Genomic DNA, 17,035 nt, shown 5'->3' on the forward strand with positions numbered 1-17,035 from the left:
AGCAAGTTGCAATTTTTCCAGTACACACAGCGATAATTGTGTAGTTAGAGAGATCTAGGCTAGTCGAACAATTATCTTCAGTTTCTACAGAAAAGTTCCATACATGGGAACTCTTGGGAAAATGCATAGGCATCTGTACATACTCACAAGCTTTTTATTTTTATTGGAAGGCCTGTAAATTCTCCAGCATAAGTTTTACAGTGGCCTAATGTGACCTCTGGAATTATGCATTATTTCGAACAGGTGCAAGAGTTACATGTTCATTCCTATAAACATCAAAGAAATAGGGCTGTCTGTTAGATTGGTGGCAGCCTGTCTCATAGACTCATAGACTCTAGGACTGGAAGGGACCTCGAGAGGTCATCGAGTCCAGTCCCCTGCCCTCATGGCAGGACCAAATACTGTCTAGACCATCCCTGATAGACATTTATCTAACCTACTCTTAAATATCTCCAGCGATGGAAATTCCACAACTTCCCTAGGCAATCTATTCCAGTGTTTAACTACCCTGACAGTTAGGAACTTTTTCCTAATGTCCAACCTAAATCTCCCTTGCTGCAGTTTAAGCCCATTGCTTCTTGTTCTATCATTGGAGGCTAAGGTGAACAAGTTTTCTCCCTCCTCCTGATGACACCCTTTTAGATACCTGAAAACTGCTATCATGTCCCCTCTCAGTCTTCTCTTTTCCAAACTAAACAAACCCAATTCCTTCAGCCTTCCTTCATAGGTCATGTTCTCAAGACCTTTAATCATTCTTGTTGCTCTTCTCTGGACCCTCTCCAATTTCACCACATCTTTCTTGAAATGCGGTGCCCAGAACTGGACACAATACTCCAGTTGAGGCCTAACCAGCGCAGAGTAAAGCGGAAGAATGACTTCTCGTCGTAGAAAGGGTATGAACTGTCCAGAGCAAAGGGGCTGAAAGAGAGAAGTCAGCCAGTCCCTCTCTCCTTTTGGTTAATTCACATTGTGCAGGCCTATTGGTATCAAAGAAAGGCGTGATACAAAATTTTTGGAGGACACAAACAGTTACAGAAAAGTGCAATTCAGATGGCAGCTCATTCCTGTAAGTAGGGCCTGAACTTTACAGAGCTGCACGTGAGAACACAAGGGCTCTGACAGAAGAGAACAAGTCTGTTCAGACTACACACTCACCACAGGAAGCTTGTTCCAAACAGTCTGCTGGCAGTGCTCCACAGCCCCACACCGCAAAGCCGTCTGCACATCCTGACACCAGTTCTCAGGATCCTCTGTGCACTCTTTCTGCCAGGAGAGGGGGCTCGCCACAGCTGCCAATGAGAGAGAGAGAGTCCATTTTCAAACTGCACAATTCAGATATTCAACCTTTGAAGAAGAGTTATCACACACTGTTCCATATGGAGGCCTTGCCCATATGTCTCCATTCTAAGACACCTGTATTACATTTTATCCACAGGAGTTGGAAGTGTAGGGCAATTCAGCCTATACTATGTAGGCTGCCCCAAGTAGCTCTGTAGGTCCTATTAACTCCCCAATCCCAAACACTGATTTGTTTCCGTCTTCAGTTACTGGATTAAATTATACCTCCAGCACACAAGAAACCCCTGGTTCTAATATGCTAAAAACCATGTAAGAGTCAGCCCAAAATAATCTGGAGGCATCAATGAGATAAATTGGGTGAACTTTAGAAAGAAAATTCCAGAAACTTAAGCCCCAGAGTTCCTCCATTAGATCTCAGTCTCCCAGGACTCCCTGCCAGTGCCTTCCTTCAGATAAAGGATGCCTTGAAAAGGAATAGTATTAAAGACTTTTCGCTATTATTGAAGGGCTAACATTCCTGGCTGGTATGCATTTCAGCACTGAACTAGCTAACTAGAGTACTAGTACTAGAGAAACTTACGGAAGTTTCTCTGGTATTTTCCTGTGCAATTAATCATTTTCTCATAAGGAGGGAATGAAACCAACGCGGGCTAGGTCATTTCAGGACAAAGGGTGCACATTGCATGTGGATAGCATCCGAACAGCAGTGTGCAAAACTCAGCCATTGTAAAAGATACAAACTTGAGCTCTTGCCTTTAGAAACAGCTCTTTAACCTCTTCAGGGTTTATCCAAAGCCCGTTAGCAACCAAACCCTACCAGACAAGCAGGGCTGGCTCCAGCTTTTCTGCCGCCCCAAGTGACCAAAAAAAAGCAGCGGCATTTAGGCAGCAGCTCAATCGCGCCAGTCCTTCTGCGGCAGTCTGAAAGGGGCCCTCCCTCTCTTCCTCTTTGGCAGCATTTCAGCAGCAGCTCAAAGAGGAAGAGAGGGAATGAGGGACCTGCCGGTAAATTCCCGCCGAGGACCCAGACGTGCCGCCCCTTTGAATTGGCCACCCCAAGCACCTCCTTCCTACGCTGGTGCCTGGACCCAGCCCTGCAGATAAGACTTCCACTCCCTCAGGGTGACTTGAAATCAAGTTTTGCAGTGGGAAGCAGTTCAGGACTGCGGATAAGCACATTAGCAGGAAGTTTCACATAAGTGATGAGCAATGAAACTGTAAAAAAAATTCATTTAAATAGGCATCTTTAAGCTTCAGGGTGATCACCTTCTCAGAGCTCTTGGTTCAGACTTCTGCTGACACAGGAAGACCTCACTGCATCCAGTTTTGCAAATTTGTACCTTAATCTCACTGTGCCTCAGGTCCCAGTCTGTAAAGTGAGAATCGTAACTCCTAGCTTGCAGGAGTGTTGTGAAGATAAATCCATTAATGTTTGTGAAGTATTCCTATACAATGGTGATCAAACATCACAGAAAAGCCCATGAAGAAATTAGTAATTACATATTCAGTGTATACTCTGGATGGTGTCCAGTAAGTAACACATGGGGCCATTCATTGAATGAGGATAAAAGAAAATATTGAACTACCTCATTCTCTGAGCACTAAATGAGGCAGGGCTCCTATAGATAAAAATACTATCTGATCATGAAGACTCTCTTATAATGCATTACTGAAGGGGCGAGAACTAAGGTTATGTAGGCAATCACAAATCTGGCAATTCCTAACTTGAGTAATTGCCTTTCCAACCTTAAAAATGTTCTTTTAATATACTTTATTTGTATGGAACATGTGCATAGAACCATGTAAGTGCTCAGTTCAGCTGTACTAAGTCAGTAGCATAAGCTTTGATCTAGAAGGCTCCTGCCTCAGACAAAGAACAGGAAATGGAAAATCAGAAGTTACAGGAAATTGAGGAATTTAAGACTCTCCCATACTCCAAGGAGAGGAGGTGACGGAGGACAGAAAACTCCTCCCATCCTGCCTCTTGGCTCTTCTGGGGTGGTATTATAAATAATTGTCAAATAAACTACTCAGTTAGCTTGATCCTCCTCTTAGTCACATCTTGTTTTCCCTGGCTCTCTCAACACTTAGGACCTGTTTTAATATTATAACTCAACCTAGGCTGTTGGCTAAGAACAGGAAGTAAGTCCAGAATATACAAAGAGGTTTGCTAAAGCCAGAGTGGGACTGGCACATTGCAAATTCCATGTTAAACACAACAGTGACAACAAGTCAAGGAGAAAATTCCACTTGACTCAAATATATGCTAGAGCTCAATTACTGGGGTTTGGTCCACATCGCAATTTCCTTGTGGAAAGCGAAGAAGGTCAGATCTGTTGACACGTTACTGAGCCCTGACACAAGCAGTAATTCATACAGGTGAGTTCTAGATGAGCTCGGTATTATTATTACAACTACAATACTACCCCTTCTTTTATTAGATGTAATGGGAGGGACAGAATTGTGAGTTTATTCCAAAATGGAGGGTATGACAAGCTATAAATCTTCTAGGCTAGAGTGAATGACAGTTTAGTTATTGTTTTAGTCCTTTATTTTAGGAGTGCAGGACAATGACCCAAATCCTTAGGTACTAGATTTTGTAGGTATCTAATGGATAGTCTTCTTGACCTACTGTGACAGTGGCTGTAGCACGAGTCCCCATTCCCCAGATCAATCCAGGCATGCCAAACATACTAGATACTCCCTTGCACATCACTGAATAATCTGTTCAAAGGGCATTGCTGTCTAAAGCAAGATTAAGTGGACTGTGGAGAACCAAGTTAAAAATCCTGGCCCCATTGAAGTCAAGGGCAAAACTCCCAGTGACTTCAATGGGGCTAGAATATCACACCAAAATGTGCTGCTGGTTACTTCTGATTTAAGTGTAATAGTTGTACCAACTCCATCCTCACTAGTTTGTCTGCCCAAGTACCAGTGATGTTTGCCGGTTAGCTTTCTATCTTAGAGACTGGATGCTGAATCTACTTTAAAAGCCAAAGGGAGTGTTAACTGCTGCCTAGAAATAGCCCAATTCATTTAGGCCCAGTCAGAAAGTTAAAAATGCAAGTTGAGACAAAGACAAAAAATTAAGTACAGAAGGAAGATTAAGAGTAAAACTAAGAGGAAACAAATTGATATCACAAGCCAACACAACCAGGTCCTGGGTACAGAGAACTATGGGAAGCAGGTGGTGTTTAATGTAGATAATGGGCAGTAGTCACTGGTTCACCCCATTAGAATTGCTGCCAGTTAAGCACCATCCCTAGGGGATTCTTCTGTGTCCCACCAACATTCACATAAGACAGAAATTTAAAACATGGCATGAAGTCCTGGCCCCATTGAAGTCAATGAGAATTTTGCCATTGACTTCATAATGGCCAAGAATTGATTTCACTGGGGCCAGAATTTCACCCCTTGTAGTTACTGTGTTAAGCGCTGACGGGTGCTCAGTGCTCTACAGAATGGGAAGGAGACAAAGACCCTGCCCTCAGAGTTTACAATCCAACAAGCGTAGAAAAAGGTACCATGTGAAGAAAACATATTTCCTGCATCTAGCTTTAATTAAATCCACCCAATGTGCATAAGTATCACAGGCAGTGGAAAGTCAGGAGGCAAGTAGTAGGAAAGATAAATCAATCAATCCCACAATTTTAATGCCTGCAGTAATTTTTGCTTTTTTCCACAGAATCTATTCTCATTTATTAAAATCCGATACTCTAGAGATCACCTTTCCAGTTTAAACCATTACCTTGCTAACATAGCCTACAAGAAAACCATATTGATCTTCAGAGCAGAAGGAAAAGCCTCTGTTCTACTCCCTACACTCAGCAGGTCCTTTGCCTCTGTCATAAGTATAAAGGGAAGGGAACAGCCCTCGTGTGTACAATACTATAAAATACCTCCTGGCCAGAGACACCAAAATCCTTTTACCTGTAAAGGGTTAAGAAGCTCAAGTAACCTGGCTCACAGCTGACCCAAAGGACCAATAAGGGGACAAGATTCTTTCAAATCTTGGTGGGGGGAAGGTTTTTGTTTCGTGATCTTTGTTTTGGGCTTGTTGGCTCTTGGGACTAAGAGGGTCTAGGCATCAATCCAGGCTCTCCAAATCTTTCTGAATCAGTCTCTCATATTTCGAGCTTGTAAGTAACAGCCAGGCAAGGCATGTTAGTTTTATCTTTGTTTTCTCCACTTGTAAACTCCTGTTTGCTAAGAGGATTTAGCTCTGTTTGCTGTAACTTTGAACCTAAGGTTAGAGGGGGTTCCTCTGGGCTCTATGAATCTTATTACCCTGTAAAGTTATTTTCCATCCTGATTTTACAGAGATGATTTTTACCTTTCTTTAATTAAAAACCTTCTTTTTAAGAACCGGATTGATTTTTCCTTGTTTTAAGATCCAAGGGGGTTGGATCTGCACTCACCAGGAATTGGTGGGGGGAAAGGAGAGAGAACGGTTAATTTCTCCTTGTTTTAAGATCCAGGGGGTTGGATCTGTGTTCACTAGAAACTTGGTGGAAAAGTCTCTCAAGGCTACTGGGAGGGAGATAGTCTGGGTGGAAGGTAGACAGAGTTTCTGAAATAACTCTTAAAGGATTTGGGTGGTGGCAGTAAAACCAGATCTAAGCTGGTAATTATGCTTAGAGGTTCTCATGCAGGTCCCTACATCTGTACCCTACAGTTCAAGGTGGGGAAGGAACCTTGAAAGCCTCAATAAGGTGTCACCTCACAAGCCTAGTTAGGACCCTTGCAATGTGCTATTGCATGGAACTGTAACGGCCTCCAGGCTCTTTTCCATATCCTGTGTTTTGCTCAACAGGAGGCATTCTTTGGTGACTCATTCTCCATAGTAAGCATTTCCTGTCACAATGGCAATGCTGGCAAAGAGATTACAGGCCTGAACACGTTTATGTCATTTGCCCCACCTCGGTTTTCCAATCTGCTGTGTAGCAATTGGAGTGAAGGCTGGGCACACAGCCAGCCCCGCATCTTAACCTGAAGAAGACTTGGTGAAACCGGTACTGCTTCCTGGGTCTTCAGGAATGGACTTGGCAGAGTCTAGAACCAAGGCTGGGCCTCACTTTTTACTGCCTGCTGAAGCTTCCGCTAACTGCTACTTGTGCTGATCTGATGGGGGATTGCATATGCCATTTTGAAAGAGTGTGTCATGTAAATAACCCTCATAAGGCCAAATTCAACCCTGATTTCATTCTACCGACTCTGATGGGCTTCTATTAAGGATAAATCTGGCCTGCAACATTTAACCTGCCTCCTTAGTTATTCCACTGGCACCAGCAACATGAGCAACTGACTGAAAAGATAACTCAGAGCAGAGAGGTAACAGAGCATTTGGAAAGTGCCTCCAATACTCTTTGCAGAACCCAGGTCTTCACCTTGCCAGGAGAAGAGAGTCAGGAATTCAGGTCAGAGCGAGTCCCAGGCTGTCTCCTTTGCTGCGATCTCTACAAAAGCATTGACAGTGGTTAAGGCAGCTGATGTGCCAAGACCCCTGCCCATCATGCTGATCAGTAATGTCTCATTGTTTCTTTTGGCTCCCCACATCTGCCTGGCTGTATCCACTCAGTGCCTTGTGTCTCGTACTTAGTAGGTAAGCTCGTTGGGACCGGAACTATCTTTTTGCTCTGTGTTTGTGCATTGCCTAACACAATGATGCCTCAGTCCCTGGCTGGGTCTCCTAGGTGCTACCGCATTACAAGTAAGTAAATAGTAAGTATAGCTGTGAGCTAAATTCTGTCTGTCTGACAGCAAGAGGCAGATGGCACTGAGCAAATGACTGTAAACTGACCTTTAAGAAGGTCATGTCACATTCCCAACCAAATCTCACCAGCTGGCTCTATTGTGATGCCAGGCTACTGTGAAGTCTAATGAAGCAGTAGTTGACTAAAGGTGCCAAAGCCAAGAGGCGGTTTCAGTTTACAGTGTAGTTTGAAAAAGATTTATGTTGTTCTCATGACTGAAATATGAAAAAAAATCTTAAACTCCTGTGAAATGAACTTTTTCCCTGGAGCCCCCGTGGGCCATTCCCATTGCTCCAGTAAAGTTCCTAGTAATTGTGACAACAGCAAAAGATGGCCAAGCCAGTGCACAGGGTGACAAGCTCTTTTTGTTCACGAGTTATTTGCTCCGTGACCTTTGGCTTTTAGGGGCTCTCAGCATACAACTCACAGCTTCATTTCCCCACCAAGACATTATAGAGATCGCCGGTTGTGTACCAGATGCTGTGAACTGGCTATAACTTGATCCAAAGCTGTACAAGCCAGTGAGCTTGTTCACAAAGATCTCAGGGAATCAGCTGTGCTGTGCACACAACACATTCTTCTGTGACTGTAGAGCAATCAGCCTGTTCCTGGGAAACATTTACGCTCCTGAGACTTCAGTATCAAGTGGGGAATTGCCTGTTATTGATGCAATCCCCATAAGCCCTTCAGAAAGACTAGGCTCAGACCAATCAAGAATTGGAAACAAAAATGCTGTGAAATAAAGACAATATTCTTCCATAGGTCTTAATATTAAAGCATGCTGAAAGTAATGAATGCTGTAGGAATGGTACCGTAGGCCTCCATGTCTCTCCCAATAGTTTTCTTATAAGATATGTGCAGCATATGTATATTATATATATATATTCCCCCTGTTTGTCAGTCTTGCCAACTCATGCTGGGCTCTGAAGGTCAAGCTGGGTTATTTTTCTCTCTCACATTTTATCTATCACTATTACTTAAAAGGTCTGCAGACCAAGTAATACCCTCAGTTACACGTATGCAAACCTATTGCCTGCATTTGGTTTGCACAGGTTGGTCCTGTAACTGGAACTTAGTAAATAATTCTGTTGATGACACATAAAGAGGAGAAAAGTCCAGATCACTCTGCATTAGGTGTGCTGATAGCAAATATATTGAGTCAGATGGCCATGTTTTTATATGGTCACTTTTCACAGTAAAGCAACATTAAGATTCTGCCATCACCTCCTCTCTCCCCCCAGTGTTGCCAGGAATTTGCCAGAAATGCCTGTTTGATTCATTTTGGGACCTGAGTTTCATTTACAGACACTGCCTGTAAATTCATCTCTTGCTCACTCCTATAAGTCTCCCTCAGTCTCTTACTGAGGGAGCAGCAACCTCTTCCATTGTTTCTCTCTCCTGAATGTCCCTCTTCTCTTCCATGATCCCCCCATGGCTCCCCTTCTTGTCTTGCGATTTTCATGCGTGTCCTCCACTTGTCTCTCCGATCCATCACCTCTCAATCTGTTTTGCTTTTTGGATATTTCAAAGAGAAACCTACCAGTGACATGGAGTGGGAGAGAGCAGAAGAAACAATCTCAGCAGGGTTGCTAGAGTAATTCTGTACACAAGGTGAGAGAGGACAGATGTACTGAGTTAGGTACCCTACTGAGCAATAATATTTTAAGAGCACCTATATTTGCATTGCAGACCTGCCCTGGGACATGCAATAGGAATTTCAAGCCTTGCTCTAATTTTATTTGGTTCTCTTTAAAATGGCTGGTATGCACCCAAGGGTTGCCGTATGTGTAGTTCAAATAGTCTACCCAATTACTTTACACTCCACCACCAGGGCCATTAAATAATCTTCCAAGTAAGTAGCAGGTGCACCATTTTTTAAAAGCCATCATCCAACACCATGCACAGGAGTAGGCAGACTGGCAGGGACTGCCTATTAGCTGTTACAACACTGAACTAAACCCGGATGGATCTATCCAGGGCAGGATGGTGCAGATTGCAATTAATGGCTTCAGCAAGACACACATGTGTTAGCCCAGAGCTCTGACTGATACTGACATGCTATTACAGGAGAAAAACAGGTTTAGCAACAAGACTCCCTTGATGTCCTAGATGGGAGCATACGCCCTGAGCTTTTTGAGTCAGCCACTGGTCTAGTTACAAAGAGGCTCCATACAAATATGGATTTATCGGTCATTGCCCGAGGGCTGCAAAGTGACAGAAACCCTCAAAAACAAATTTCTGACCATTATTTAAAGTTGTAAGGATTTGGAAGAACAGTTTTCAAATCCAATAAGACTAGCCAGGGCTAGTCTGCAAGAGTAAAGAAAGGCTGCTATGGGCGGTTCCTTGTAGTACCAACCCCCCGCCAATGCCAAGAGCCCTCATCATTATTCCCTCTCCCCCTACACTCCTCAGCCATCTCTTAGTTGCACATCAGGTGGGATGGCTCCTAAAGGAACATTGCCTGTCTCTTAAAGATCATCTGCTCCAGTCCTCGGTGGAGTAGTTCTATGTCTTTGCAAGATTTTAGTTATCCACTCCCCTACTGAAGCATTAGAGCTGCAGCTTTAAATCAATTTCTGGGACTTACTGTTTGCTTTTCAATTGCAAATTATGGTACATTTGCAAGTTGTATATTTCAATATCTAAAACCTACTAAAAACGGTAAAAGCTAAGAGGTATTTTTGGGAGATATGAATGTATTTGCAAAACTTACATCAACAGTCCAGTTCAAATATTCATCCCACCTATAATTTTTACACACACACACAAGAAGATATAAAAGTTTCCTTAGAAATAGCTCTCTCCTGCTCTTAATGTATTATTTAGTGTCTCAAAAACAAACCAGAAGACAAAACCCCCAAACAGAAAAAGTCAAGAGTGGGGTGGGGAAAGAAAAATTTCCAAATAGCAATTAAAAACCTTCCCAGTGTTTATGTTCAAAATGCTGCATTGTGGAAATTGGCTGTGGATCAGTTTTAACAGTGCCTAGCACCATGAGACCTGGGTTCTGAGATGAAGCCTCAAGACACTACTGTAAGTACAATTAAAACAGTTCTGATAATATTAACAAACCACAAGCTAGAAATTCTAACCAAAATGTTCAGGTTTCGGATGCCTAAAGTGAGATGCCCTAAATCCATATTTAGGAATCTATATTTATGACTTGATTTTTAAGAGGCACTGAATGCCCACAAGACCTATAGAAGTCAGATTTGTAGTCAGTGAGCCCCTTTGAAAACCCAAGCCACTTACCAGGCCTGTAAGCACCTAACTTTAACACCCATGTTGGAAGTTGTTTCTTCACTATTTTTATTCTCCAGCGTCTGGCAGATTTTAAATCAGAATGAATTGCATCATAGCTCATACTGGAGCATCAGTGGTAGAATTAAGGCTCCAGGCTGGAATTAGCAATTCAGGTTTCTCACAGAAGACCTCCCACACACTTTTCTGATGAGTGGCATATTTAAGTGTAATCAACTGAGCTTTCTGCCAGGGCCCTGGTGCTGGGGGGAAAAAATATACAGGAACTTGAAAAGGTTAATGATTTCAGAACACCTGGAAGAAAAGAAAAAGTAAACAGCAGGAGGGAGGAGAGGGGAGAAGAGGAGACATGGTTTGTTTTTTAAATTTAATTGAGGTCTCACTCTGGAAGAGGTAGTAGTACGTACCACTGTTCAGTCTGGTTAAAAATATTGATCTGCAAGGATGACACCCTATTTCATCTCTTTCTCCATCAGTTATACAAGTGAAGGGCAAAGTATCTAATCATTGTTGCCCATTTGTTTTCAACCCAGCCAGTCCTACAAGCTGGGTGCTGCAGTCTGTCCCATGATCAGCTTGTCCTCCTTAAAGCCTAATCACAAGTCTGCCCTAGCTTACCTAAGCAGTCCATGTTTTTAAAATGCACTCAGTCACCTGCCCACTTTGTATTCTTAGTAGGGCTCATTTTGCCTAGAACAGCCAAGGTTTCTAGCTAGGATGGAAACAATAACCCAGGTCTAGTCCTGTGGTCATAGACGCAGACTTTAAGGCCAGAATGGACCACCATGATCATCTAGTCTGACCTCCTGCATGTCACAGGCCATCAGAACCTCACCCACTCACTCTTGTCATAGACCCCTAACCTCTGGATCTCCTCTTGCATTTTGTTTGGAAGTACCTGTGCCATTTGACAGTTCCACAACAGATAATACAACTAGCTCTGCATTAGTACCAAGGATTTATTAATTTTACAGATGGAGGGACAGACCTTTAGCCATGTCAGAGCCTCTCTTGGCACAGCTGGGGGAAGAGGTTTGAGCAAAGGGCAATTTAAGCCACCTTTGTGCTCTCTTGGTCACCAGGGCCAGTTCAGCCTCAATGTTATTTAGAACAACTCTACAGGCCCTTAAGCCAGCTGAGTATCACCAGAGCACTACACTCTACCATCACATCCCCTTTGCTTTGGGTTGGGGTCAGGAGGAAGCTGAGGGGTGGCTTTATAGCAACTCACATCAGGGGAATCTTCAACCTGCCCTTCTAGGGCACTTTTCCAGCCATCTTTGCACTAGTAAAGTAGCAGCCAGAATCTGGCCTTAGATCATGCTTTTGTTACACTTCAATGGAGTATCCATGTCTGCCTTTGTGGGAGTGAGTTATTTTTAAGATATGTAGGGTAATATCCTGGTTCCACTGAGGTTACTGGCAAAACTCCCACTGACTTCAAAGGGGCTATAATTTCACCCATACTATGTACGTTTTATGACTTCTAATGGTTTAGGGCTTTGTGCTGCAAACACTGCACTGATTGTTGTGCTTCCTACCTGTTAGAGGGCCTAGACCTCGAAATTCCTTACTCACAGGGGCAACCCTGAGTAAACTTAGTAGGAAGTGTCTGCAGGAAGGGGCAGTTACTTCCATTCAGTTTGTTAAAGACACAAGACTGTTCACTTAAATTTGGTTAATGTTAGAACTAGTCAAAGTATAGGAGAACTTTTCTGAAAAGTTTTAGAAACAAGTTTCTGTTTCACAGGCTATGGAATGGACCCATTTTCCATGACATTTTCTGAGATTGATTTAATTAATTAAAATTTCTGTTTTACTTGGAAACTCAGTTTTTGGTAAGAAAATGCACCTGTTGGCAAACAAAAAGTTGAGAATGAATGCAGTAAAATGATAGAAGAATTCCCCAAAAATATTTCAATAGTGTTGACAATTTTTGCACAAAAAGAGTTATATTGGAAAAGGCAGGTTTCTACAAAAATCTTGTGCAAAAAAATTTGACCAGTTATAGTTAATATTCTGCAAGAGGCTTAAAGATGGCTTGCAACTGATACTGACATGATCCTTGTCAATCTAGTGCCCACAGGAAGGCTCTGAGCTACACAGCAGAGACATTGGGGCAACTTCCCGGCAGAGCAGGGTCCAAGAATATGGAGGCTGGGGAGTAGCACAAACCTCCTCCAGCTCTCAGAGGTGGGGAGTGGCAATGAGAATAGAGAGAGAGAGAGAGAGAGAAAGAAACAGTCCAGTGGCCAAATGTAACTTTTCAACAATATCTTGTTTTAGCATTCACACATTTTCCTTTTTGTAGATTCTGAATGTCAAGACCATAAATTCTAAGAAACTGCCTTTTGACACCTTGTCACTGCTGAATATTTTGAAATATGTGCCAGTTACCAACCCCCTTAAGATTTTTAAGTGAAATGACGGTGAAAGCAATTTCATTGAATTTCAATTATATTTTAATGAAATCTTCATGCTAATATTTTGTTAGGGAACATAATTAGCTAGGAAGTATATATGTTAGGTCTGTATTAGCAGTATACCCTGCTAGTATCCTTCTCTTGTCTTCCCCTCCACCTCTTCCAAACCAAGACACAAGATACTTTTCTTATACTCTCATAGCATGCTTATGACAAATTCTTACATATTCACTCATGAGAATTAATTTTCAAATATTGGATAATTATAGACAGTAACAGATTATAAACCAAATACATAGGCAGCAGTGTTTTTATCTTTTGTTTTCTTTTTATGCTTCTCATTGGTTACTTTCCATGCCAGCTATCACTACTTGCTTGCAGTTTGCAACTTGTTTACTCCTCATTCGGCATGTGTGTTTGGTTTGGCTTTGACAAGAATTTGATTAGAATAATATGGGCATGTTGAATCTGTTTTTGTGATATATTTTTACAGAAATATGGTAGAGTGTACTGAGATGCACTTTCATCTTTCAAATCTTGTGATTGATTTTTTCAGAAACATAGAAGAGTGGTTTTTCAAATGGATATTCAACTGCCAGCCTGATCCACAAAACATGACTGAGAATAAAGATAACCAGAATAAAGTGCAGTGAAAATAAAGACAAACATCAAACATAAGGACTTTGGCGATAGTATATGTGAGCAACTCCAAGCATGACTTGATGCCGATAGAGAGCACTCTCACAATATAATGTCACAGAAAGTGTGTCTACTTACATATCATCCTGAAAAGTAGAGAGGCACCTCAAAAGACAGGGACAAGAAAAGAGCACCATCCCACCAAACAAGCAATGGTGTTCTGTCATCTCTGACTTCATCTTCCTACAGCACTGCATCTTGACATCAAGAATATTTTGGTTGACATCAAGAATACTGGTAGTTTGATAAGTTGACATCAAAAATATTTGGTCACACATTGGCTCCTGTACCAGCCACAGTGTTCACTGACTCTGGTGACATGAGGATTGCCAAGGCAAACAGCTGCAGAGTTATCAACTAGAGATACTTCACAGAAAGTCATCTGCACAGTCATGGATGGTTCCTCTTTGTGCAGAGGTGGCTCCAGGCCCCCAGCACGTCAATCGCGTGCCTGGGGTGGCATGCCTCGGGGGGTGCTCCGCTGGTCCTGCGGCTCTGGTGGACCTCCCGCAGGCATGCCTGTGGAGGGTCCGCTGGTCCCGTGGCTCCGGTGGACCTCCCGCAGGTGTGCCTGTGGAGGGTCCACTGGTCCTGCGGCGCCACCGAAGCCGTGGGACCAGTGGACCCTCCGCAAGCACACCTGTGGGAGGTCGACCGGAGCTGCGGGACCAGCAGAGCGCCCCCCGCGGCATGACGCCGTGCTTGGGGTGGCGAAATGTCTAGAGCCGCCCTTGTCTTTGTGTAGCACGTAGGCTAACAAATGGTATCATCAAGAACTTTGTGACCAATTTCAGAGTCTGTGCTGAACACAAGTTAGCAGCACATGATGTATTCCTTGTTTTAGACAGGTACAAAGACTTTAGCACAAAGAATGCCACAATATCTAGCAGAGCTACAATGGCAAGCAGAGTGCATCAGTTGAAGATATGTACACAGCTGCCTCCACATAAAGTTGTCTTGACAGTTACAGAAAATAAGAAACAGTTGATTGACATCATTTGTACAGCACTCATTCAAGCAAGAAGTTTCCCTATCAACACACACTAAAGCACTTTACACACACAGACAACACCCCAGCTGAAATAAACCTGTGAGATGTAGTGATCAAAAATATGGCCACCTTGCATGATCAAGCCAACATCCTTATACAGTAAATGGTGATGGTTGCAAAAGAGAAACCGGTAGGAGTAGCAGTATTATCAGATGATACTGACATTCGTCTTACTCTTGCACCATTATCTGGAACATGGCCTAATATCTTTAGTGTTTATGAAAGCCTCAGTCTGAGAGAGCTGTAACAGACATCACGCTGCTGCAGAGCAGCGCAGGAACATTGTACCAGGACTGTTAGCTGCCCCTGGACTCTCAGGCTGGGATACAGTAGCAATGTACCTTGTAAATCTATGAGCTGTGAATGTAAGAGTGCCAAACTGCCATGCACTATATTGTATGCATGCTGAGGTGCGATGTCTTGCAATGATGATGTGACAAAATCAGTTTTAGCATTTGCAGATGAAAATAGCAATGACAAGTAGTAACCCGTATTACTCATATATTAAGGCACTCAACTTACTTTGAATGGGGAAAAACATTAGTAATCATTTATAATGATTCCAAAATGAGGTATTTGGTTAAAAATTATAACTATAACTTTGTTGAATACATATATTTATGATTTGTTGAATTATTTCACATTAAAAATAGTGATCACTATCAAATGAAAATTGAGGTCCATGCTATACCCCAAACCACCCTCCTCATATACTCCTATTTAAAATAGAAATCATTGATTGATGTTGCAAAACTTCAATATGTTCATTTCATGTATTAGAACTCTTCTGCTTTGATTTTGTTTGACCCAAATCATGCAAATTCTTACTGATTATGGGTGGGAGTGGCGAAGGTGTGATGAAATTTCAACAAGCTCAACTGTGGTAACGTGTCATTAGACTGATTCTTAAAGTATATGAACTTGCAATACAGAATCCCCACACACAAAAAAATACAACCTCATATGGACCCTAAAGCGAAGTTGATCAGAGTAGCTGCTGAACTAAGAGCCCCTTGTCTCTTACAATAGACAGAGTGAGGTCTTGCATCGATCAGATATCTAGCAGCCAGAGGCGGATATGAAAGATTGAATCTGGTCTGGGTATAAGGACAGCACCATTGCTGAAATGCCAGTATCCTCACCTTCCAGCAGATGGAGGAAGTAGTGGAGATGGGATTCGCACCAGGGCATTACTAGTGGGGCCTTTTCCTCATTTTTACCTTGGTCTCAGTGGGGTTACCTCTCAGATGTGTAGGTGTCATACCCTTTTTGAAGCCTTGGCTTTGAATTTTGTGCTGGACACCCACTATCTCAATGAAGCAATTGTTCATGTTGCTACATTACAAGCCAGGATGTATTGCACCTTACATTTGGGAAGCTATACAAGTCTCATTCTAAAATGGATGCCTTTGTTCTAGTTTCAAAGCCTTGTCCTGGCAACAAGCTATCACATGCTAGCCTATCGCAAGCCATAGAAATTCAGGGACATTTCCCTGATGAGAAACCTGCCCCTCAACCCAATTCCAGCTGCTGGGAAGGACGAAGGTGCTGCGATTCCTGCCAGGTAGGGTGGATAAAAATCTCTGATTTAAAAAACAAAAGTGGATTTTTTATGTAAATGGGTATTTATTTAAATTAAACTTTTTTAAAATAAAAATATTTAAAATTAAATTCAAAATGACAACCTACGTTGAAGTCTAAACTTATTACAATCTGTTAAAATCCCCTAAATGCAAAAACTAAATACTGAGAAGAACATGTTTGGCACCAAGTTTTAAAGCAATTCAGACCACTGAACTGGTGGAAGTCACTGGCTAAGCACCTGGAATCAGTTTGTTGAAGTGCTAACCAAGCTTTGGACAGCAATAGCCTCTTCTGTAGGTGCAGAGAGAATAATTCCTTCATTTCATTGTATTCAACTAGTTCAGTTCAGCGACTACTTAATTCAATGGTAAGATGCCAACTGGGAGCTGAAAAAAGCAGCAAAGCTTGGTTTTCCTCTTCCAGTCTAGGAATAAAAATTAGGTAAAAGAATGAGATCTGATCATTCTAAAATCTTTAAGGACAGTGACCAGAAATAATCAGTTCAATTCACTAACTACAGATAATATTCCTTTTGTCTAGTAAATAAGTTAATTTTAAATGCTGAACCTGTTTTGGTGAACTATTTGATAAACATGTTTCAGAGTGATAGTCTGTATCAGCAAAAACAAGGAGTCCTTGTGGCACCTTCGAGACTAACAAATTTATTTGGGCATAAGCTAGCCTAGGAAAGCTTATGCCCAAATAAATGTGTTAGTCTCTAAGGTGCCACAAGGACTCGTTTTTATTTGATAAACTTTTTTCTTATGTATCCAGCACATTTAAGATAGTTTTAATAAAATTAAAATGCTGGTTTTGTGCATTTTAACTGATTTTGAATTTCTACCCAAATAGAGCTTGACAGAAATCACAAGTAAAAATTAATAATCTAGTACATAAGTGTATCATTCACCATTTTCTCACATAATAGAGAAAACTAAAAATTATGTAAAACTATGTAATTG

General features: G+C 42.0%; 1 protein-coding gene across 3 annotated transcripts in view; it reads right to left on the minus strand.

Moving 5' to 3' along the window:
- The window catches only part of LOC115654776 (prosaposin-like), a 45,929-nt gene that overhangs the window by 21,544 nt on the left and 7,350 nt on the right, over nucleotides 1-17,035 (minus strand). For all 3 annotated transcript variants that reach the window (XM_030569539.1, XM_030569538.1, XM_030569537.1), the window contains exon 2: nucleotides 1,156-1,289. In XM_030569539.1, coding sequence (XP_030425399.1) covers nucleotides 1,156-1,289 — 134 coding nt within the window. The remainder of the gene's footprint in view (nucleotides 1-1,155; nucleotides 1,290-17,035) is intronic.

The sequence above is a fragment of the Gopherus evgoodei genome, chromosome 7 (genome assembly GCF_007399415.2).
Source record: "Gopherus evgoodei ecotype Sinaloan lineage chromosome 7, rGopEvg1_v1.p, whole genome shotgun sequence".
Classification (NCBI taxonomy): Eukaryota; Metazoa; Chordata; order Testudines; family Testudinidae; genus Gopherus; species Gopherus evgoodei.